This window comes from Ovis aries, chromosome 6, assembly GCF_016772045.2.
Source record: "Ovis aries strain OAR_USU_Benz2616 breed Rambouillet chromosome 6, ARS-UI_Ramb_v3.0, whole genome shotgun sequence".
NCBI classification, from domain to species: domain Eukaryota; kingdom Metazoa; phylum Chordata; class Mammalia; order Artiodactyla; family Bovidae; genus Ovis; species Ovis aries.
The window spans coordinates 117478749-117502511 of NC_056059.1; the positions used below are offsets into that span (position 1 = coordinate 117478749).

Genomic DNA, 23763 nt, shown 5'->3' on the forward strand with positions numbered 1-23763 from the left:
CAGGGGCTGAGACATGCTGGTCAACCCCAACTGTGGCCCGGACCCCACCCCAGGCAAAGAGGAGCTGGGGGGTGCCCGGGGTGATCTGGGGCTCAAGGAGCTGGCCGAGGCCTGGGCAAGGGGAGACACGAGTGGGGCAGGGCCTCCCAGGTGGGCCCAGCCCTGACGGCTCCTGTCCCCTCCCAGAGCCACCTGACAGGAACACACGGGCCTCCCCACCCCGTCCCGCCCCACCCTGACCCCTCCATCCCTCCTCCTCTGGAGGCAGGTAGTCCTGCCCAGCATGGGCTCCCAACTGAACCCCCACCCAGTAGGGGGCTCGCCCAGCACCCTCCCTGGTCACCCTCCTGTCGGCCGGTCCTCACACACCTGGAGACCACCACCACCTGGTAGGGCCTTCCTCTCCCCGGAGCCCAGTCCCCTCACCTCCCTGGAAACCACCTCACCTGCTCAGGGCTCCTGCAGGGCCAGCTGTGCCCTCTCAGCCCCAGGCAAGCGCCCAGAGGACAGCTCAGCTCCAGGGAGCCCCTCTCTGGCCCCACAGCCTAGACACCAGCCCGCGGTGTGGAGTCGCCCCGGGGCTTGGAAGGGAGGAGGGGCGAGGGGTTGGCAGTGAGAAGCCTGGCTCAACCCGGAGGCCACAGAGCAGGGACAGGCCTTGGGCTGTGTGGGCCCCCAGGACATGGCCCACCAGGAGGCTGGGCCCCCAGGACAGGGCCCACCAGGCTGGCCACCAGGACAAGGCCCACCAGGAGGCTGGGCCCCCAGGACAGGGCCCACCAGGCTGGTCCCCAGGGCAGGGCCTACCAGGCTGGCCCCCATGACAAGGCCCACCAGGAGGCTGGGCCCCCAGGACAAGGCCCACCAGGAGGCTGGCCCCCAGGACAAGGCCCACCAGGAGGCTGGGCCCCCAGAACAGGGCCCACCAGGCTGGTCCCCAGGACAGGGCCCACCAGGAGGCTGGGCCCCCAGGACAGGGCCCACCAGGCTGACCCCCAAGACAGGGCCCACCAGGAGGCTGGGCGCCCAGGACAGGGCCCACCAGGCTGGCCCCCAGGACAGGGCCCACCAGGAGGCTGGGCGCCCAGGACAGGGCCCACCAGGCTGGCCCCCAGGACAGGGCCCACCAGGAGGCTGGGCCCCCAGGGCAGGGCCCACCAGGCTGGCCCCAAGACAAGGCCCATCAGGAGGCTGGCCCCCCAGGGCAGGGCCCACCAGGCTGGACCCCAGGACAGGGCCCACCAGGAGGCTGGGCCCCCAGGGCAGGGCCCACCAGGCTGGACCCAGGACAAGGCCCACCAGGAGGCCGGCCCCCAGGGCGGGGCCTATTGGGAGGCGGGCCCCCAGGGCAGGCAGTCCCAGAGCAGCCCCAGCAGCACGTCCTCATCGTCCTCGAGGCCTGGCCGCCTCCCCAGTGCAGCCCGCCTGATGAGGAGCAAGAGATGGAGGCCAGCAGGCGCCCTGGGCAGGCGGCCCCGGGGGCCGCACCCCCGCTCCTCTGGCCCAGCCAGCCCCGTGCTTCCTGTCAAAGGCGAAGTTGGCGAGGGTCCTCATGAAGGGGCCTCCGGCAGGCTTGTGGGGCCAGCGAGGACAGCTGGGCGAGAGGGAGGGGATGGCTGCTGACCTGGGGGTCCTCGGGATGGGGGGCAGCGAAGGGCCAGGCCTGGGCTCCCCAGCCACGCCGAGAGCCTCCCGTGCTGGGCCCTGCTCTGCCCTCAGCCTCAGCGCCGGACTCAAGAGTCAGCACTCCTTCCCCCGTTCTGTAGCCGCCCCCCACCGCCTCTGTGCGCCCGGCGCTGCTTACAGCCCTGGGGGGGGGTCTCAGGAGGACACAGGCCAAGGCCGGCCTCCAGGGCTGGACGGTCACGGGACACGCCCTGCGGTGGTGCAGGCCGGGGGTCAGAGGCCCTCCACGCGAGGATGGCGGCCACACGTGCTGACCGTGGATGTCCACGGGCGACAGAACCGAGCCGGGCAGGGGGATGCGTGAGGCCAGACGGGGGCCCAGCAGCCGGGGTCCGGGAGGGACAGGCAGCTGGGGGGCTTCCTTCCAGCAGGGTGTCAGCTGCATCAGGGTCCCGAGCTGGGGTGGGGCTGATCTGACCAAGGTCTCAGGGTAGAGGCTGGAGCCTGGAGGGGCTTCTGGCGGGGAGTGGGCTGCATTCTGGATGCCTCGAGCAGGCAGTGGGCCAGTGGTGCCTCGGGCAGCTGTCCCTAGCAGCAGGCTTCCTTTTCCTGCTTTTGGCCCTTTGGCCCTGGATCAGGTCCGGAGGGTGAGAATGACTTGCTCAGGCCTCTCTGTGGAGCCCTGGGGCAGGGGGGTGGTCCATGTGGTCAGTGTGGCCAGAGCCTGCGGGGGGGGCCTGCCTGAGACTTCCCCTCCGCACCTCCCTGGAGGTTCCCACAAAGCCCAGACCCCACGCCCCGCACCATCCCACCTTACTGGCCTGGGTGCCCTGACGCCTGTCTGTCTTGGGGAGGGAGGCCCCTGTGACCACCTGGGGTACACAGCAGACGTGGCAGGCTGTCCATTCTGCCCAAGGACACCCCCACTCTCTCTGGACCCCCGGCAGCCCGCCTAACCCAGGCCACAGCGGGGTAGCTCCTCTTCCCAGGAGGACAGAAGGAGGTGTCTGCCCCGCGCCACCCTCAGGCCCCGCGCCAGCCTGTCCGGCTCGCGAGCTCTCGCCAGCAGGGGCTGGGCCGCCAGCACTTTGTGCCCACTGGGATCCTCCGCCTCCTGGGACCACCCCTCCCGGGCTCAGGTTCCTGGCGCCCTGCCTGACATCCTCCCCCCAGGGGCCCGAGATGAGGCCCCCGGCACGGCCTGTAGAGAAGAAGGGCTGAGCCTGGCCTCAAAGGACCAGCACCCCGCCCGGTGACCCTGTCCGGCTGGACATGGACGTTGACAGGCGCCCCCAGGCCCGCCCCCGACCTCTGCGGCTCCTCAGGGTGGCGGGGGCTGGGGGGGCCCCAGATCCGAGGAGGGGATGGTCTCAGGGCCTCACACCTCCCTGGCAGGGCGGGGGGGGCAGGCACGCCTCCTTTGCCCTCCTCTCCACAGGGCTGCATGAGGGCACTGTGCCCCCTCTGGGGTCCTGGGCACGTGGCCAGCGGCTCATTTGCACGGAAACCTGGGTTCCTCAGCTGTGTGAGGACACCCCGAGGGCCGGCTCAGGATGGGCACCGGGCACGGAGCACCTGCAGGGCTGATGGTCTGGGGTGATGGGCAAGGGGAGGCGCACCCAGGCGAGACTGCAGGGCAGGAACAGGGCAGCTGGCGGGCGGGTGGCAGGGCAGGCCCACCGGGCGCCTCCAGGCAGCAAGGGGGCGGGGAAGGGATGGGCGGGCGGGGCGAGGTCAGCTGGCCGGTGGCCGGAGGGGGAGCTGGCCTTCGACCCCCATCTTGGGGCGGGGGCGGCCCCCAGGCTCTGAATAGGGGCGTGGCACAATCCGATTAAGATGCCGCTCTCTGACTGTGGTGGGGCGAGTGAGGAGACGTGGCCCTACGGTCAGTGGGTCAGTCGAGGGGCCCGAGGCCCACGTCCGCTCCGGCCCGGGAGGGCGTGCACAGGGCCCATGCTAGCAGCTGACGGTGGCGCTGAGAGGGGGCTGGGACAGAGGAGGGGTCCCGAGTGGAGGGCGCTGACGGCTCAATCCTGCCCGTCACCGCTCAATGGCCCCTTGTCCCCGGCCATTGAGCACTGCGTTCGGGCCCCCTGGCGACGCCCGGCCGCGGCCATCTCCGGGGAGGCAGGAATGTGGCGGGCGGGGCCCGGCTGGGGGTGGGGGCGCCTGTTCTCACGCCCGGGCCGCTCAGGCTGACTCAATTGGAATTTAAATGCTGGCCATTGTTGTCCCCAGAATGGCCAGGAGTCAGCGCTGCCCTGGGGCCTGGACCCGGCCTGCGCTGGGGCAGCAGCCAACCCAGCAGGCCAGCCCCAGCACTCCTGAAGGGCTGTTCCTTGCCCCCTCCTCCAGGCAGCCCTCCTGGACTCCTCCAGCCCTCTCTACCTGCCCTCCCGCTCCAGCTCTGTCTGTGCTGGGGGTGGGGGGGCAGGGTCTCTTCCAGGGCTGGGCCCTGATGGAGACGTCTACACTCCCCGGGGAGCCTTGCCCATGGGCTGCTGTCTCCTGACTGGCCCCGAGCCCGGCCTTTTCCTGGGCCCCACTCTGGGGGCATCAGGCTCTGGGCAGCGGGTGGAGGTGTGCAGGGCCGTGCTCTCAGTCAGAGCAGCTTTCTGAGCACAAGCCCCCTTCCGGCCGGCATCCTGGTTACAGTCACGCGTGCCCTGAGCTCTGGGTTTACAGGGTGGGGCATCCAGGGTTAGGGCTGATGGCACGTGGGAGCCCCCAGATCATGAATCTCAGATCCGCCAGCAGCGCCACCCCTCCGGGCTGAGGGTTGTCTCCTGGTTCAAACTGGGACCCTGGGAAAGGTACACAGTCAAGGCTGGCACCTGGGTTGTGGGGGGACACTCAGGAGACCACAGGCTGGCCTGCCACCCCCATCACCCAGGCCCGGGGCTGCGATCCCCGTGTCACCGCCGGACACCCCGGTCTGCAGCCTGAGCCAGCCCCCTGGCCCTGTGGAGCCTTCCGGGTGAGACGCCGCCAAGGCCCCTGACGCAGCTGGGTGGCCGTGTCCCCGGCTCTCCCGCCATCCGGCCTGTCCCCAGCCCCGGCTCCCTCCCAGGGCGGAGGACGCTCGGCTTGCCCCCCAGCCCCTTCCCACCGCCTCTTCCTCCGCTGAGACTTCATTCATTTATTTATTTGCTGAACCTCTGACGTCCCTGAAAGAGGCCTTTGTCCACTCAGACAATCAATGGCACAAATGGGAATGAAGTTGTGTTTGAGGAAAGTCTAGAGTGTGTTGTGGGGGGAGTGGTCCGGGCTGGGGGGTGGGGGAGGCCCTGGGGGTGGGGCAGGCGGCCAGAGCACAGGCTGCCGGGGGGACCCTGGGCGTGTGCACCCCAGCCCTGGCCGAAAGCCCTCTGAGAGCTGCACATGCCCACACGGAGACGACACGGAGCAGGGAGGGCAGTAAGGACCACAGTCCTCGCAGCCGCGGCCGCTCTCGGCCGCCCACGGCCACACCACCTGCGCCTCCTCAGCGGCCGAGCTGCAGGCGGGGAGCGGGGACCCTGAGCACACAGCTCTCTGCCGGGGCCCTGACCGCCCAACGCGGGACCCTGCGAAACAGTGGGGACCCTGAGGCTGGGCAAAGGCTGGGCCGGGGGTGGTTTAACTGTTAAGGACTTTTTCACTGGGGTGAGACAGGAAGGTTGTGCCTGACAGGAGCGGGCTTCCGGGCCAGGGAGGAGGTGAACAGAGTCCCAGTGGGAGGCGAGGAGGCTTGGGTCAGGTGGTGGCTCCGAGGCTGAAAAGCTTCTGGAATGTCTCAAAGGCAGAGCCCAGTGGACATGCTGTGGGTGAGGGGTTGGCTTGAGGTTGCCTGAGTCCTCCCTGCGGACCCCACACCCCCTCTGCCCTGAACCACCCAACGGAACAGAGTCCCTGGGTCAGGACCCACTGCACACCTGCTCACACTCAGAACTGATGGTGCGTGAGGGCCTTGGAGGTCACCAGACAAAGCTGGGACCCCAAGAGCATCTTTGCAGAGGGCTTCCTGGTGGCAGTGTTTGTGGTCGGATGGAGAAGCCTGGCTGACAGGCTGGGGCAGGAGGCCTGTGTTCTCTCGGGCTGAGCCTGGGCCCTGGGCCCGGGGGGGATGGGGAGGGGTGGGAGGGCCGCCCTGCCCGCCCTGGGAGGCCAGCAACGCTGAGCCAGCACCGGCCACCTCCTCCCGGCACAGCGCCCGCAGTGCCCGACCCAGACACAGACACCCGTCCACAGTCAGGGGTGGCCAGAGTCAGGAGGTGTCAGGGTCAGCGGCCAGCCTGGTGGAGCGCGAGGGCGGTGGTGCTGGCTGGGGCTGTCGGCCCAGGGCCCACTTGTCCATGCGGCTGTGCCCGCCCGGCTGAGGCTGACTGGACTCCAGCCTCGACCTCAGCCCCTGTGACCGTGTCCTCCAGAGCCGGGACAGTCAAGGGAAGGGCCTCAGGGCCCCAGCTGGACCCGCCGCCGGGGGCGCCCGTCTCCCACTGGGGGGTGCTGACCACTTTCAAGCTCCATGGGGAGGCCTGAGCCCCCAGTTGGGTCCCAGAGGTCAGCCCCCTCTGAAGACACCCCCCATACTGGGGTCGATCAGCCCGTCCAAGGACCTCAGGGGTGAGGCTGGACCCACGTGTCCAAGGTCACGCCCTCAGAGGGCATCTGCCCTCGATGGCCGCGTGCCCCGGGGTGCACCCCAGGGGCCGCCACGGGGAAAGGTACAGGCTGCCCTCTGGGCGGCCTGCAGCAGGTCCCAGGCAGCTCTATCTGGCTGTGACCTCCACCCTCCGGAGCCTGCAGAGCTCCGCCCACCCCCTCGCCCTGGGCCCACGGTGCAGTGGTTTTGATGCACTCAGGCTGGTGTCCGAGGCCAGGGTCCCAGTGAGCCGGGCTTCTCGGGAATGCTAGAGCTCTCAGCCACAGGCGGAACCACACGGTCTCTCTTCCAGGCTCTTTCTGGGACCCGGGTCTCCCCCGGGCCTGCAGAGTGACTGACCACAGCCCCCGGGACCTACAGCTTGGGACTGAGGGCTGTGGGGCTGCCCCGGTGAGGGGCAGCTAAGCCCAGGGGAGACCTGCGCTCAAGCTGGAGGCCAGCGTCCCGAGAGCCCCCAGCAGGCGTGTGGCTAGGGCTGGAGGCGACGTTTGCGGATGGGGGGCACGATGAGAGAACCCTAGGGCGGAGGACAAGGCCATCCGCTTGTTAGCTGGGGGGCCTCGGGGGGCGACGAGGACCCCCACACGCTGCCCAAGCGTCCAGGAAGGCAGCAGGACCCAGCAGTCAGCGGCAAGGCTGAGGACGCAGGGAGAGCCGAGAGCGTTCCCAGGGACGGGCCCAGCCCCGTGCGCTGCCTGGACCGGGGAGCCCGCTCCTGGGAACGAGGGGCCAGCCAAAGGCCAGGCAGGCTGGGGGGCTCCCCATGCCCGCCTCACTCTGTTCTGGGGGCCCAACACCCACCCCCCTCACTCAGTCGTGAGGGCTCAGAACACACGCCCCACGCCTGGGAGCCCTCATCACGAGCAGTGAGGGCTGGGGAGCAGGCCCCAAGCCGTGGGCTCAGAAGGGGCTTCCCAGGCGGGCCCCAGCCGGGCGGGGGTTTCAGAGGCGAGGACGCGGGTGGCCAGTGCAGGGGCAGTGTGTGCAGGGGCCCTGGGCGGGGGGACCGCAGCTGGGTGGGGTCACCCCCTGGGGACAGTCTGGCCCGGGTGCCCGTGGGAGGCGGGGTGAGAGCGGTAAGCCCACACCGGGTGCCCCGCTGCCCCCGGCCCCCGTCCTGACCCAGATCTCACGGCGTCTGAGCAGGCAGGGGGCAGGGATCCGAGGTTGCCCCTCCGCTCAGATGCCGAGTGCGTGGCCCCTCACGCAGACGGGGCACAAGGCCTACCAGGCCCTCCGTTCCCACCGCCTCTCCCATCCTCCACCCAACCCTGGAAGCGGCTGCAGGCCCCCCCGGGGCTGGCCCCCGCCCGGATCTGGGACGGATCGCCCCGGGAGGGGCTGAGGACCAGGGTGCCGTCTCTGGGGATGGCCAGCCTGGCTGCGGATGGGGGGTGGCGGGCTCAGGTTTCTGCTTGGCCCCTTCCCAGGCGCCGACACCTGGCCTGGGTGCGACAGGCCCTTTCTGCTGCAGGTACAGATAGCGCCCGCTGCGCTCACCGGCTGTCCGGGGGACAAGGGCTGGCACCAGGCTCCTGCCGGGCCAGGGGGTGGACACAGCGGGCCTGGGCCCCCGGCGGGGGCGGGGCAGGGAGATGGGAAGCCTGCCACCATGCCATCAGCTCCGTTCAGGGATGTGACTCGCTCGGGCTCACGAATGGCCCCAAAACCCAGGGCCCGAAGCAGACTGCGGGGAGGGGGCTTCCTGGAGGGGCAGGGGGTAGGGGTCCAATGACGTCCCCCTCTCTCCAAAACATGAGCCACCCCACACCTGGCCGGCCCCAAACCTGGACCCAACCACTCAGCAGAAGAGGGCAGGCAGGGAGGCCCCGGCCGCAGCGGCTCGGGTTGGGCGCCCAGCTCCCGGTCTGGCTCTCGCGATCCCGGCCCCGCTCTGCAACCAGGGGAAACCTTTAGTGGCTGCGGCGCCTCCACAGCCTCAGTTTCCCGCTCTGTGAGATGGGCTGGCTGCTCCGCGAGCCCCCGCCATCGCTGGGTCTCAGCAGCTGTGTCTGAGTGTCCGTGCCATGGGCGGCTGAGAACTGGGTCACCGCGCGGCCCCAAAACCCCTCTGTGCAGACCCTCAGCCCCTCCACGGCCGCACGCTGGGGCCCAGCACGCCCATCCACACGCACACGCCCACCCCGTGCGCCTGCGCACCTGTGAGCACAGAAGGAGCGGGCTGGGGCCCGCGGCAGGACGGGCTGGTCAGGCTCTGGGCCCGCGCTTGCCCCTAGTGGTGTGGTCAGCAGGGTCCCAGTGCTGGCTGGCCGGAAAGCAGAGGCCTCCCACCCAACCACACCCCTTGCCTACCAGAGCAGAGAGTGGCACTGAGGGCCCCTGTGGGCTGAGATGGGGCCTCTGCCCGCCAAAGCTCCGCGCACCCCTTCAGTGTCTGGGCCCCATCGCCCCAGTCCGCAGCTCTCCAGGGCAGGAGTGAGAGAGCGGGCTGCCCTGTGAGCCGGGCCTGGGGCCCCAGAAACTTCGAAGCCCCGTGCTGACAGCCCCCCGTCAGGCGGGCTGGGGGCAGGAGGAGAGGTCTGGCTGCAGCCCCGGACCTCAGGGTCCCTGCAGAGATGGGCAGCCTCTCCCAGGCGACGCAGCCCCCCAGGGTGGGAGGCAAACAGGGCGGAGACAGCCCACCCCACCCCTCAGCCCCCGCTGGCGGCCACCGGCACTCAGTCTGGCCGGGGCCCTCTCATCCCCCCAGCTCTCTTCTGTGCCGGGCCCCATCACCATGGGGAGGCCTCAGCTCTGTGCCAGGGCCCTGCCTGGGCCATGGCTCCCGCGTGACCCAAAGGCCGGGGGGCAGGAGGTTTCAACAGCCCACAGAGTCCCCAGGAAAGCCACCCTGCCCAGGCTGAGCAGGGTACCACGGGTGGGCCTGGGGTTTCTGGCAGCGCCTCTGGGTCCTGCCACCTTGCCGCGCCACCCCTCTTCCGAGAGCTCCCTGGGCTGAGAGCCTGGAGGGTCCGCGCATGAGCCCCTTTGGCCCTCACCCCAGGCCCCAGGCTTCAGGCCACTGTTCATGTGCAAAGCTGATGCGAGGGCGCCCCGGCGTCCAAGCCCCACAAGGCTGCAGACCCCAGCCAGGTGCCAGAACGGGCGGCTCTCCTGTCTGTGTCCCAGGCCCAGGTGCAGGTGGCGGGTAGCACGGGGAGGGGACGACTTGGACAGACCACCAGCCCCAGCACCACCCCCAGGGGGCCCTACCCTGCCCTCAGAGCCCAGTCCCTGCCCTGCACTCAGGGAGTCCTGACTTCCGAGTGCGGGGCGGGGGGAACCCCCTCCGCAGGTGGGCACATTCAGGGAGCCCCGGCCTCTCCCCGGGAATGGTCCCAAGTCACCCCACCCAAGCCAGCCCCGCCCCCACCCCGCCCCCGCGCGCCCCCCTGGCGCGCAGCCCAGCGGCCGCGGAGCTCATTAGCACAGCGGCAGCCCCGCCGAGCTCGCTTTAATTGGGGCCGGCAGGACGTGAGAACCCGGGGACCCCGTGCCCGGGCTGAGGGGGAGGGGGCGCCCGCCCGAGCCGCCCGCAGCCGCGGCCCCGGATTAGCGCGGCTCAATGGCCCCAGCCAGCGGTAATTAAAGCTGCCCGCCCGCCCGCGCCCGCGCCCGCGCGGCAGAGCAGAGCGCACTGTGCGCCCCGCGCCCGAGGCGGGGCCTGCCCCAGCGTCCGCCCCGGGGGCCTCGGCCAACAGTCCGTCACGGGGTGGCAGGGTCTGGCTTCTGAGCGCGGTGTGAACCGGCCGGCCGCTCCAGCGCCTTCCCGGAACCCCTGCAGGCTTGCCGCTGCCTCGGGCCTCCCAGCAGCTGCCCCAGGGCCCAGCGAGGTGGCTGGACACCACAGCCTGAGACTCAGCCCCGGCTGAGCCCGCAAGGGTCCCTGTGTGTGCTGGGTGGGTCCCAGTGGCTGGGGGCTGCAGGACACCATGACCTTGGTTTCTCCTGACCTCCCGGGGGGGTTCCCTGTTGCCCAAGGCCCACACCTCAGGGTCCTGGGGCCTAGAGGAGGCTCAGGCTGGGATGGAGGGCCCACCTTGGTCCAAAGAGGGGTTAGGTGACAGTGCCAGGGTGTACCCCAAAAGAGCAGTTCCAGAGGGTTCCTGGGGGACCCTGCTCTGGGCTGGCCCCGGGGGGGGGGCAGGTAGTGAAGCAGAGAGGCTGGGGGAGGTGGGCACACAGAGGGCAAAGGAGGGGGTGCAGCTGACGCAGGAGGCCTGGGCGCCTGGCTGCAGGCATCTGCTGTCCATGGGAAGAGGGGGGCCCAGGGGTCCTCACTGCGGACAGGCCCACGGTGGAGTGGTTCCCTCGGCCGGTCACCCCCACGCCAACCCTGTCATTACTCGATCGGGTTTCCCGCTGCAAACCCCAGGCTCCATGTGGTTTCTCCAGAGTCACAGGATCTGGCCAGGCCTGTCCTTGTCCTGGCCAGGGGGGTGGGGGCCCCTGGAGGGGGCGTCTCCCCGGTCTCCTGCCTTGCCCAGAGGCGAGGGGTCAGGGCCGGTCCACACCTCCCTCGGCCAGCAAAGGCAATGCTCCTGGACTCAGCGACATCCCTCTGGGGGCCAGGAATCGGGGCGCCTCTGTCTTGGGCCTCCCACAGCTCGGGGTGCCCCTTAACGCCCCACGGGCCCCATGCCAGGACCAAAGCTGGTCCCGAGCCATCTGGGGCCCAGGCATGTGGTGGGGGCCCGGGGACACACAGGAGCAGAGCTTTGGGCCCGAGGAGGTGGTGGCTGGGTCTGCCCTCAGGCGAGATCTCCGAGGCAGACGGGGCAACCCCGGGGGACCCCATAGGCCCCAAGAATCAGCCCTCCTGCAGTGGATCAGGGAGCGACTCACAGGGGCCCCCCTGCCTGGGTGTGCTCGGATGCCACACCTGCAGCGCCCCCCACCCATCGGACAGGCCTGCCCAGCCCCCCACCCGGGCTCCCGCGGGTGCTGGGCGGCCACAGGAACTGGGGCTGTCAATGGTTTACCAGCAGACTTGAGAGGCCTTCTTGACTCAGGGTGGTAGTGAGAGTGGGGCCCTCGGCCGCCTGGGTCTGGTTTGGCCACATTTTTCTCTTGGGAGACAGGCCTGTTGCTTCCTCTGCGAACATGTTTACTCTCCCCAGGGCGGGGGTGCTGGCCGCGGCACAGGAGCCTGCGTGTGCCTGTGTGTGCAGGCGTAGCACATGGGGCCCTGGGCTCGGAGCACATGGGGCCCTGGGCTCGGGTCCCAGGGGGCAGGTGGGGCTTTGAGCCAGCCCCCAGCCCCTGATCAGTAGCTGACACCCTGAGAGAGGAGGCTCAGCCCAGACGGCACCAGGGGTGCCAGGAGCCCCCCACCCCAGGAGGCCCCCCGGCCAGCCAGGCAGGGGGCTGGGGGCGGGTGAGGAGGAGACCCTGGGTGAGGGAGGCGGGGGCCAGGGCCCCTTACGCTGTGACCCCGCCCCACACTTCAGTGTCCCCCTTTGCGAAGCGGGGTAACAGCAGCGCCTCCCGTGATGTAAGCTGAGTCAGGTGTCCCGGTGGTCTGGCGCTCAGCCCCTGTGTCCTCCCTGGTTCTTCTGCACCCCGCCGCCTCCTGTCTTCTCCGGGACCCCCTCAAGAGTCACTGACCTCGGGGCCCAGGAGCTGTTTCAGGGAGAAGGCAGAGCCCCCCGAGAGAGGTGATAATCTCCCTCCCGCGTGATCTGGGGCTAGGAGCCACCAGCCGGGAGCGCAGACAGCAGAGAGAAGGCCGCGCCGGCCTGGGGGGAGCTCCAGGCGGGAGGGAGGGGTGGGCTGGCCGGCAGGAATTCCAGGAGCTGTGGGACCCTCGGCCAGGCCGCCTGGCCTTTCCGCCACTCGGAGGCTTTGCTTTGGCCGGAAGGGGTCTGGGGCTCTCCCCGTTGACCCTCGGATGCCAGGCAGGAGGGAGGGCTCTGCAGGGTGGGCACCCAGGGCCACCTCCTGCCAGGCGTCCCCTCGACTCCCAAGCGGGCCGGAGCCCTGAGGCCGGACCCCGGGGCGGGAGGGGTGAGGAAAGGCAGACGGCGGGGTCCCGCGGCGAGGGGTCCCGCCCTTCCCCCGCTCCCCTCCCCCGGTCCCCCCGCCCCTCCCCGGCCCCTGTCCGGCCTGCGCGGGGGCGGGCCGGCGGAAAGGGCGCCCCGGGCGCCGCTCAAAGGGCCGCTAATGTTCGCTAATCCGGGCCTTTCAGGCGGCCGCGGCCCCGGCTGTTGGCCCAACAACAGGCGTCTGAAAGGGGGGCGAGGGGGCCGCTGCCCCGGCCGCCCCGCCCCCGACCCCGGCGGCCCCAGGACGACGGGCCGCAGGACGGGCCGCAGGTGCGCCCGCGCCCCCGGGGGAGAAGCGCCATCCCGAGGAGGCCGCGGCGGGCCCGGCCGGTACGCCCCCTCCGGCGGCCGGCGGTTCCCAGGCCCCGGGCGGGGCGCAGGGGCCTCCCGTCGCAGACGGGCCGGGCCCCTCCGGAGCGTGACCCCGGCTTTCAGCGCCGCCCCTGGCCCGGCCCCAGCGCCTCGTTAGGGATTTAATTAAGGAGCCGCCGGGGATTTGCATAATCTCCGAGCCGGGCTGGGAAGCCCCGGGCTTTGCGGGGTGCGGGGCGGCGGGGAGGAGCCGGCGGAGGTCCTCTGCGGGCTGGGGTCTCCCGGTCCGCCCACGGGCGCATGGAAGGGGCCTGGACGTGGCGAGGGGACAGGTCAAGGCAAGGGGACACTGTTGTATCGTAGCCGCCCTGGGATTCCCCATCTCAGCCAGAGGGTCCCGCCTCCTCCCCAGCTGACCCGTGAGCTGTGGACTCAGCTGGGCCTGGGCCCCCAGGCCAGGCGAGCGGAGGGGCCGCGGGCAGCACCCCTCCCCGCCCCATCCCGCCCTGCCCCCAGGCAAACAGCGAGTGCAAACATTCCAGCCCCTGCGCAGCCCTGGGGAGCAACAGGGCCCGCGCCTTCCCACAGGTACTTGGCGCCTGCCCCCGCGGCTGGTGGCAGTCGGGCTCTGGGGTTCTGACCGTCGGGGGTGGGGGAGGGGTCAGGGCAGAGTGGCGGCACACGGTGGGCATGCCCTCCTGGGTCACAGTGCCGGTCTTGCAGAGAGGGCAGGACCGGTCTTGCAGAGAGGGCAGGACTGGTCTAGCACCCGCTCCCGCTTTGTGGCTGGAGCGTGTGCTGACCACTCAGGTGGTGTGGGTGGGAGTGGCCCCAGACAGGTCCTTGGACCGTGGCCCTGAGCGCAGAGGTTAGAGAGGAGCCGGCCTGCCTGGAGGGCCTGCTCTGGGGCCCTCGGGGCCAGCAAAGCCAGCCCTGCAGGGCTGTGTCTCTCTGGGCAGTCCTGATCGGGGAGACTGAGGCTCTGGCGGGGGTTCGAGGAGGGTGGTACCACCTGACCCCGCTGCCCGCTGTCACAGCAGGCAGGACAGGAGTGCGATAGTGTGGCCGCGGGAGGGTGGCCAGGCCCCAACCACGGCACCAGCAGCTCCCCTCCCAGCGCCTGGCACCTGACTGCCCTGTGGGCATTCCCACAGCCTTCAAAGGGCACTGTGGGGCCTGCACGGGCAGGGCCTTTCATCTCGTGGGTGGCCAGTTGGGGGCTGGATGCCCGGGGGTTAGAGCCACCACCCAGGCCCTTTCCCTGGCACCCTCCTGGCACTTGCCCTGGCCCAGGCTCTGCCCTCTGCTGATGCCCAAAGCTCCGCTCCTCTGCACACTGGGATGCCGAATCCAATCTCGTTGACAAGAGTTCTGGGTGAAGTAGAACAGGACAGCTTTATGCCTTTGCCAGGTGAAGGGGGCCACAGCAGGCCAACGCCCCCAAAACCACGCGTTCCAGCCTGGGGGTGGTGCTGAGAAGCTTTACAGGGATCATGCGGAGAGGACGTGGTCAGCGGGGGGACGCTCTTCTGCTGGGTTGGTGGCGGGGTGTGTAGGCGTCAGCATCGTCAACCCTGACATCTAGCTCGTGGGGTCTACGTGCCTGTGGGCAGCTCAGCACGGTTAAACATGAACTTCTCCATCTGGAGGGGGTTCCAGTGTCTGCGGAACAGCTCACAGATGTCGTTACGTGGACCTGCTGGTGGGGAGACAGGCTCTCTCCCCACGTCTGCTTTCGCCTGTTTGTGTCTTCCTGGTCTCACGGCCCCTCCCTCCCCTAATAGACTGCTGGGACCTGCCCACTGGACCTCAGGAAAGGGGCCTGGAGGCTGAGTGGAGGCCGGTTCCTGTCATCAGAGGCCTGGGGGCCCCATAGGCCCTGCTCGGTGTCCCTGCCTTGGCAGTTGGCTCCCGGCTTCTCTGCGTCAAGACCCCGCAGTCCCCTGCGGCCAGGGCTCTTGGATCGCTGTGTCTCAAGCCCCGCTGCTCCTGAGGCCCTCAGGCCGGCGCCTGCTCCTCATCCATGGCCCCACGGCCCTCCCCGAGCCCTCGCTGCCCCCACATCCCCGCCCTCACAGGGGGTCTTTTTTCACACGCTGTGGCCTGTCGTCACTGAGAGGCTGGCCCCACCCCAGCCCGTCCCATTCTTGGGACGCCACTCTAAGGTGCAGGGCAGGTGTGATGAGCAGTCGACGCCCCATGGGGTTGCCATCTGCAAAGGGCTGTGTAAACCCCAGGGAGCCCGTTTCTCCAGCTGGGAACCACCCCCCACCCGGCTTCCAGATCCCCAGAGAGGACAGGTGACACCTGAGTGAGCCCGGCACACAGGTGCTCGCTCAGACTGCCCCGCTGACCTAGGCCTGGACCCCAGGGGCCACACTGTGAGGACCCCGCCCAGGCCCACTGTGGGGCATGACTGCGAGGGACCTCCCCTCTGCCGCCGCTCAGAAGGATGGCAGGGGGGCAGGACCCAGAGGGGGGCTGTGGTTGGTCTGAGCCTTGGTGACCCATTTCAGCCTGGTCAGTTCCAGGGGGTGTGCTCTGTGCTGGGTGTGAGGCTGGGAGGAGGGGCAATGTGAACCAAGCCTGGCAGGTGGGCTTGGGGACCCTGCTTTTCCCTGGAGCTTTGCCAGGGCCCCCAGAGACGAGGAGCTGCCTGGGCGCAAGTCTGGGTCCCAGCAGGACACCTTCTTCCAGCTCTTTGTGCCCCTGAGAACCTGCAGTCACTTGAGCGCGGGGCTGGGGTCAGGAAGGCACTGGCTCCCAGGACTGAAGGGGGCGGGGGGCCAGATGGGACCCGGGCGGGTGACAGCCCTGGGCCAGTCTGGTGGGCATTCTGGAGCGAAGCGGGCGGCAACTCACAAGGAAGCCCACCAGGCCCTGTGTCCAGCCGAGGTGCCCGGAAAGCCCAGAGCAGACTTCACCCTGCACCAGAGACGAGCCAGGTGCTGTCCTGCAGGCAGCTGTCACCCGGCAGCGTGCAGGCAACATGGGAGCTCCAGCTGCGATGCCCGCTGCACCTTTATGGGACTCGGAGTGAGGAGGGGGCGCTCTGGAGGAGCTGGGGGGCCCAGGACCCCGCTCAGGGAGCCCCTGCCGGGTCAGGCAGCTGGGGCAGCAGGGCTAGAGGCCGTGAAGGGCCACCCTGGAGGGGTGACTCGTGGGAGCAGCCCACCTACCACCCCGGGGTCGCCTCTCGCCCAGCAAGCCTGGGTCTGCAGGGAATGGAGATGAGCCCGCTCACGTCCACTTAAACCGTCTAAATGTTGTCCCAGGCCGCTCTGCGGCTCTCTCCGCAGAGCTGCAGCGTCCAGGAGTGGGTGGAGGCTGGCTGGGGTGGGGGACCCCTGAGGGCAGCCCGAGGTTGTGGCCCCGGGTGCCGCTGCTCTGAGGGGCAGGGGGGTCGGCCCGTGCGGCCCAGGGCAGGAGTCTCCTTGCTCGGCTCTGGGCGCAGACCCCCACGCGCTCTGGGAGCAGCGGGGACCTTGCCGTGTCTCAGGCTCTGAGGGGCTCTGGCGAGGCCGCTGCGTGCCCCCTGGGCTAAGGGCCGGTCCCTCTTGAAGGGGCCTTTCTCCCGGCCCGGGTGCGGCGGAGCCCCCCGCCCGCCCGGTGCCCAGGCTGGCTGCCGGCGCCTCGCGGCCGCCCGGCCACAGCCCTGATGTTGCTTTAATAAAACAAAGTTTTTCTTTCGTGCGCGGCCTCCAGTGGTGAAAGGGCCGATTTACGGAGCGCCGCGCCCCCCTGCCCCTCCCGCGCGGTGGCGCGGCCCGGCCGGGTAATTTATAGCCTCTCCTCCGCGCACTCGCCGCGGCCGCATGACTGGGGCCATTTATGCCGGCCCCCCCGCCGGCGGCCGCGCGCACGCCCTGCCCCGGCCCGGCGCCTTCCCTGTGAGGACGGGTGGAAACCCCGCGGAACCCCGGGGGGAAACAGGCCGCCCGCTGGCGCCCCGGCGGCCCGCGGCCACCGCCCAGTGGCCAGCCTGACAGCTCCATCCCGTCAGCCGGACGTCAGGTTCCCCCGGGAGCACCGCCCGCCTGGAGGAGCGGGCCTTGATCACATCCCGGTAACGACGTCCTGCTTGGAGGCTTCCAGGTCCAGGGCGGGCTTGCGGCCAGGACGTGGCTTTACTTGTTGAAACGGCCGGTGTGTGCGGGCTGCTTTTCCCACCCTGGGACCCCCAGCCCGAGGACGACGGGGTGAGGGTGCCCATTTGGGGCCAGGCCTTCTCCAAGAGGCACTGGGGTCCCTGGAGAGAGGCTGAAGCTCAGGACCCCAGGCAGGGGGCATGCTATCGTGGGCAGGACTCGGGGTGCGGGGGGGAGGCTCCCGTGGAGGCCCTGGGCTGTGGCCATTCCTCGTAGAGGGGCCTGCTGCCCGTGGACGTGGACATGGCGGCCACACGCGTGTCCGTGGGCATTTGTAGGCCCAGGCCCTGCTCTGGGTCAGCACATGCAGGCCTGCAGGCGCGCACCAAGCATGAGCACGGAGGAACTTGGATGGGACACTGGGGACATGGGGACGTGGGGACGCACAGGAATGCGGACACGGACGGCGTGCTCCCTGCGCGTCCGCACCGTGATGGACACCCTGGTTGGTGCCGAGACTGCGAGGGTCATGCTGGCTCCTGGTGCCAGCCCCCGCCCAGCCCCCAGCCCTGCTCTCAGGCCCACCCCCAGAGTCCTCCTTGTGTCTGGTCACCCTGTAAACACCAGGGCACCCCCGGATGGACCTTGGCCTCCTCTCCACACTCCTGGGCCATCGCAAGGGCCCCTCGCTGGCTTCCTTGCATCCACCTGGCCCCCGTGGTCCATTCAGTGGCCGAGCCCCTGGCAGACGTGGGCGGCTCCTTTGCCAAACGCCAGGCCCCACTGGGCAGGACCACACGCAGGATGCTCAAGGTGCCCTGGGACCCCCTCCATCGTTCACCGAGGAGCGTGGGAGACACCCACCCACACCCAGCCTGCCCCCCGGGGTGTGCCCATCTTGGAGAGACGGAGCAAGGTGGTGAAAAGGCCACTGAACTGTGCGGAGGGAGGCGGCCACTGGCCTTCCAACTGGCTCACACTGTTTCTTGGGTCCTCAAGGGCTCCGGTTTCCCTCTGCCCGGGTGTGCCATGGGGGCTTTGTGTAGGAGGGGGTGGTCCCCCCTCTGCAGGTAACACTCGGTGGGCAGGGTCGCAGGCCAGGCAGCAGGGAGGACCGTCCACAGCCCTGGGCGGACAGGGTCAGGGTGTTGCAGGCAGGTGTCTGGGGCTGTCCGGGGCCTCTGTCTCACCCAGCGCTGCGGGCGCGGGACTGGACGTGGGCTGCCCAGGCTGGGGGCATCCAAGACCTGGGTCTCTTTGGAGGAGAGAGTTTGCCCTTCCTTCCCAGCCTGTTGGGGTCGGTGGTGGGGCCTGGCAGCGTGGGCAGCCCCGGGCGAGGGCCCGACGGGGTTAAGCGGCTGCCTGTGGCCCCGCCGTTACAGTCAGTCATTAAAACCCCATCTCCTGCCTGTGTCCCAGCCCTCCTGGGGCCTCCCGGGCCTTTGTCTCGCTTTCTAAGAGTCTGACAGGACCAGCCGGGTGGGGGCCCAGGAAGCGAGGGGCATAGCACACAAAGTCCCCCAGCCCTGGCGCCTCCTCTGCCAGGGTGCCAGCCCAGAGCCGCTCCCAGGACGCCCTCCCCAGGGGCTGGCACGGGCCAGGCCGGGCGGGTGGCCCCCAGGCCCAGCCTGGGACGGATCCGCCCTGCCGCACCCCCCGGCCACCCCTGGGCTGTTCCCAGGCCCGTGGCGGCGAGCCCCCAGCCCCCCGCATTTGCCCATGCTCCACTGAAGGTTGCTAGGAGCCGGGTGGGGGTGGGGGCATGCGGCGGGCGGAGGACCCAGGCGGGGGGCGGACGCCCAGGGACAAAGCCAGCCTGTGATTAAGTCATCTGCCCGTTGGCGCCCCACACATCCCCCCGGCCAACAGAGGGCCACTCCCGCCACGCCCTGCGGTCACTGCGAACCCCCTCCGGCCCTGTGCCCCCTGGCCAGGCTCGAAGCCCCCCGCTGAGGTCTGGGGGTCTGACCCTGCCCACCCTCCCGTGCCGTGGAGCCTCCAGTGCCCAGGTACCCCCGGCACCCTCCTGAGGGCGACCGCAGCCAGGACGCCCAGCTTAGGGCCCGCAGCAGAAGGCCCCAGGTGGGGGCTGCCCTGGCCTGCTTGCCCCCAGCCCTCTTCCAGCCCCACAGTCTGAGCTCCGCTGGAGCCGGGGGCTGTCACAGGGCCCAAGGAGCTGGCCCGTGTGGCTGGAGGGCCCCTCACTTAGCGAAGGCCGTGGGGGTCGGTCCACGAGACCCCGCTGACCCTCCTGACGCTCCCAGTGTCTCCTCCCCCTCCTCGCAGCCTCCTGGGGGTGCTGGTCTCTGTCCCACCTCCAGGGAGGCGGGCTCTGCCTTCAAGGCCCTACGCTCTCTCTGCATAGCCCTGCACCACTTCAAAGGAGGAGTCCAGCCTGGGGAGGGACCCTGGGAGGGCACCAGGACAGAGGGGGCACAGAAAACCATGAATCAGCGTCTTCACTGCCCCTCACCACCGGGCACCTGTGGGGCGCTGCCCTTGCCACCGGGCACCTGTGGGGCGCTGACCCTCGCCACCGGGCACCTGTGGGGCGCTGACCCTCGCCACCGGGCACCTGTGGGGCGCTGACCCTCGCCACCGGGCACCTGTGGGGCGCTGCCCTCGCCACCGGGCACCTGTGGGGCGCTGACCCTCGCCACCGGGCACCTGTGGGGCGCTGACCTCTCACCACCGGGCCCTTGTAGGGCACTAACCCTCACCACTGGCGCTGACCCTCACCACTGGGCACCTGTGGGGCACTGACCGCTCACCACTGGGCACCTACGGGGCACTGACCTCTCACCACTGGGCACCTACGGGGCGCTAACCTCTCACCAATGGGCAGCTGTGGGGCGCTGACCGCTCACCACTGGGCACCTACAGGGCACCGAACTCTCACCACTGGGCACCTGTGGGGCACTGCTCCAGCCACACCAGGACCTGGGATCCCCCTTTGGTCTCCAGTTAGCGGGTGCCCCCAGGGAAGCTTTTGCTCTTCCAGAGCCAAATCAGAGTGGGGGTGCCGTGGGCCCTGCAGGCACCCCACCCCTGAAGTGGGCACCGTTCCCTCTGGGCCTGCCCCGGATGGGTGGGATCTCCGCCTGGGCTGAGCCCGGTCAGATGGGGTTTCAGGATGGGGCGGGGACTTCCTGGGATTTGCTGCTAATCAGGGCCTTGGGCGGGGAAGTTCATGTGTGGCTCCAACAGGTTATCTCTGCCTGGGAAAGGGCTGGGGGGTGCCCCGGGGCCAGGAGGGTGGGCACCAAGGGCCTTGGGCGGCCTGCAGGTGAAAAGGCTGGTGGGGCAGGCTCCACAGCTCGGGGACCCCTGGAAGGCCTGCCAGCGGGGAGGACTCCTGTGTGTGACCCCTTCTCCTCAGGGAGACCCCTTTGCTTGGGGGACGTGTGAGGGTGGGGGCAGCCCTCCTGATCCCCCTTCCCGTGCTCCAGGGGGAACACGGGACTGGGGTACAGCGGCCCAGTCTCGCCAGGACCCCGCTTCCCATCCCGGGACTCCTGGTCGCTCAGCACTCAGTCCCGGCTCTGGCAGAGGTGTGTTCTGGGATCGGCCTCCTTGGTCCTGGCCTCTTTTTCTGGCTCCATCTCGTGCGGGCTGGGAGTCAGGGAGGCCGAGAAGAGCCTGCCCGCCCTGCCTGACCCCGGTCCAGCACGTGTCCACTCTGCAGCCCCCAGGGTGCCCCGCGGTCACAGGACGGGCGGCCCCAGCCCAGGTGCCCCCTGGGCAGTGGGGGGTGGGGACCCCAGGTGTCCAGCCCTCCCCTGGGCCTCTGAGTGCTCCCAAGGGGAGGGGAGGAGGCAGCCGTCCTCAGCCAGCCCCCTCACAATCCATCTGGGAGGGACACCTTCAAACCGACTCTCTCTCTCACGGCCTGGCTGGAGCTGGGCGGCAGTGGCAGAGCGGGCAGAGGCTGGACGCCTGCAGCGCAGGGGTAGCAGGCTGTGGGTGGACGTGCTGGCCCTCGAGCCCCCGGGGTGGGCGGAGCGGGTGGGGGGGGCGCTCTCGAGACACTCAGCCCGCGCCTGCCGCTACCTCCATCCTGCCGAGGCCTGTCCTGGCCCGGCCTTCCCGGAACCCCAGGCTGCAGGGCTGTGTGGGGGGGCCTGTGCCCCCCTTATCCTGGCTGGAGCCTTCTGTGAGGTTCCCCCACCCTGTGGGCCTGAGGCAAGCCCAGGCCGGAGGGGTTCGTTGAGGCCTGCCCCGAGGCCCTGCGACAGAGAGGGACTTCGCCTTTCCTGACCCGGCCGGGCCGTTCCGAGGCGAGCCTCCCTCAACTTCCTCCTCGGGGTCCCAGGCTCTCCCCGCATGTGCGGATGTGTCCCAGGACTGGCTCTCACCACGTTTTCCCCCTGGTCTTGGCCCCCAAAGTCTCACCTGACACCTGCCATCTGCCTGGGGAAGCCCGCCACCCGCCTTCCCCCAGGGCGGAAGCGCTGGTCCCCAGCCGTGCCTGTGTCCCCGTGGTGCGAGGTCAGAGGATGAAGGTGAAAGTTGCTCTGTCGTGCCAGCTCCTTGCAGCCCCGGGGACGGCGCAGTGTGGGGTCAGCAGGTGTTTGTCACGTGGATGGAGGGCCCCGGGGAGCCCTCGATGGACGCTGGGTCCTGTGGCGAGGTGGGGTATGGCAGGCAGAGAAGCAGGGTCCGCGAGGCCACAGTGGGGGCGCGGGGGGGGGGCCGGTGCAGGGGGCGGAGCGCACACTGCCGGCGAGGAGGCGGGAGCGGCTGGTGGGCACACGGTACGGTGGGTGGAGGGCTGAGTCCCTGGAGGATGAGCCCAGAAATGGAAGCGTGTCTCCCGGAATCCTGGAGCCCCACACAGGGCGAGTGCGGTGTTCAGAGCCGCCAGGAAGGCGGCGGGAGTCCCAGGGGAGAGAGCGCTTTGCCCGATCCCCCCGCCCATGGAGAGGGTGGCTGGGCATCTGCCTGGGCCTGGCGGCCTTGGGGATGGAGCACAGGGGCCCTGAGGAGGGAAACACTGGGAGGGGAGAGTTTCTGCGTGGCTGGGGCTTCTGGCCCTGGGATCCGGGCCCCACCCATGGGCCTGGAGCAGAGTTGGGACCAACAGCGGGCACACAGGGGGTGGGGAGCGCGTTGCCTGCCTCAGTGGGCCCCGAGGACCGCCCACACCCCGCTGCTGCTGCTCCCAGGGGGCGCAAGGCCGAAAGATGATGTCAGGTCTGCGGCGGGGGCCCCCACCTCAACCCTGCCAGCCTCCGCTCCCCCAGGCCACCCCAGGGTCACTGAGCGGGCGGGCAGCGTCTCCTGGGCAGCCTCACGTGGTCTTCCTGAATCCCTGGCCTCCTTGCTGGGCAGTGGAGCCTGGCCGGGGCCAAGCCAGCCCACCCTCTGGGGTTTGGGGTGGTTTGTGAGGAGACGGGCCAGGCTAGTGGGGAGAAAGTGGGGGTCAGGGCGGCACCTCCCCCGGGAGCTGAAGTAGGGGAGGCCGAGGCAGAAGCCCAGGGTGCCGGGGTCCCCTGGGACGCCGCCAGCCCTCTGCGCCCTGGACGCTCCAGAGGGGACCCTCTGCTTGGTGCCCACCTTGCCGGCAGGCGGGCCACTGAGGCTGGGTGCTGGCAGGGCAGGGAAGGCCTGCGGCACTGGCTCCAGGCCCCTGGGTTTGATGGCTGGCCCGCCTTCTGGCGCCAGCCAGCTTGGCCGTCACCAACGTCCCAGCGGCACAGGGTCGCCCCTCACACCCTCCCGCCATCTCCTCCTCAGAGGTGATGGGGTCCCCAGGCGGACACAGTGGCAGACATGATTGCGGCCCCTCAAGGCCCCTTGCCGTCTGCCCCAGCCCCGCCTCACCACGCGGGGGCCTGTGGCTGCCCCGCCCTCTGAGCAGGGCTGAGCTGGGTGGGGATGTGCCAGAGGGCAGATGGGGGTCCCAGGCAGACAGCAGCGCTGCGTCCGCGGGCAGAGCCAGAGAGGCTGAGCGGGCACACCTCACCAGGGGTGGACTTTGGAAGCCGCGTTGCTGACTGCTGACTGCCCACTGACCTTCATCTGTGGTCCACCCCGGGCATGCACTGCTCCCGGGGGTTGGGTCTGTGTGTGTGTAGGGGGGAAACCAGGGCCTCCAGCTGCCCATCAGTGCCCTCAGCCAGGTCCTGACCACCCCAGGCCTTGGCCAGCCCCTGCTGGGTGCATCCCTGTCTGGGGGGGGCCGGACAGGGTCTGGGAGTCGGGCCTCTCCTGGGCAGCGTGGTCCAGGCCCCTCCTGATCCGGGCCCTTGGTGAGTGGCCCCTGGCCCTGATGCTCGGGCTCCTGCTCGCCCCCTCCGGGGCCTGGGCCAGCCGCCCTCACAGCTTGGAAGGGCCCCCAGCTCAGGTAACTGGCTGTTATGGCAGGCTTTGTGGCCCAGAAGGTCCAGGCCCCAGCCTCCCCGTCTGCAGAACCGAAGTCATGGCTGACGACGGCTGCTCCCGGTCGGGCGGGGAGCGGGCAGTGAGCCCTGGGCGGCAGGGGCCACCGTCACCCCAGTGGGGCCTGGCCCCACCCCCCCACCCCAGGCCCAGCACGGAGCGGCCATCAGCGGGGTCCCCATCTGGAAATGATTGCGCCCGTGGCCCTCAAAGATATAATTAAAATATATTGGGTTTTTCTGCTCCTTCCTTGGCTGGGGAGGAATCCAGGCTGGTTATGAAACCAGATCACTCTGACGTGGGGCCGGGGCATCGCACGCACGGATGGCCGCTCTGAGCCTGCTGGGTCACAGCTGCCCCGGCCTGCTGCCCCCGGCAAGAGGGGCCCTGTCCTCCCCGGGGAGGGTGGCCTGCTGAGCGGTGGATGCGCGTCCCCAGCTCCATCCTCCCCTCCTCCCCCGGAGCACCCCTTCCCTTCCACTTCTTCATCCTCCAGGCCTCATCCCCCACCCCGGGGAGCCTCCCTGGCGGGATGGGGCCCTTCTTCCCCAAGCAGCCCACCTGGGAGATCCGAGGGGCATCTTGGCCCCCAGGGAGGGTGTGTGGCCCAGGGTGGGTCTGGGTTCGTGGTACCAGCCCCACCTGCAGCCCAGGTGCCTCCACAAAC

At 69.9% G+C, this 23763-nt stretch overlaps 1 protein-coding gene across 1 annotated transcript; it reads right to left on the bottom strand.

Annotated features, from left to right (window-relative positions):
- Nucleotides 1-1525: 1525 nt before the first annotated feature.
- LOC121819793 (collagen alpha-1(I) chain-like) lies at nucleotides 1526-16622 on the bottom strand. Its single transcript, XM_042251096.1, has 13 exons — nucleotides 16430-16622; nucleotides 15872-16094; nucleotides 14231-14289; nucleotides 13220-13366; nucleotides 12849-12938; nucleotides 12377-12758; nucleotides 9910-10084; nucleotides 8432-8580; nucleotides 7750-7976; nucleotides 7500-7652; nucleotides 6690-6986; nucleotides 5018-5192; nucleotides 1526-2255 (listed from the first exon to the last, which is right to left on the bottom strand). The coding sequence occupies exons 1-13, from the start codon at nucleotides 16620-16622 to the stop codon at nucleotides 1526-1528; spliced, it is 3000 nt and encodes a 999-aa protein (XP_042107030.1).
- Nucleotides 16623-23763: the final 7141 nt, after the last annotated feature.

Coding starts and splice junctions, on each gene's coding strand:
- LOC121819793 (XM_042251096.1), bottom strand. CDS start 16,622: ATGGAGCTGTCAGGCTGGCCACTGGGCGGTGGCCGCGGGCCGCCGGGG. Junction 12,759..12,848: donor GCCGCCCCGCACCCCGCAAA/GCCCGGGGCTTC, acceptor GGGCCGGGCCAG/GGGCGGCGCTGAAAGCCGGG. Junction 7,977..8,431: donor CGCTCCTTCTGTGCTCACAG/GTGCGCAGGCGC, acceptor CTGCCCCTCCAG/GAAGCCCCCTCCCCGCAGTC.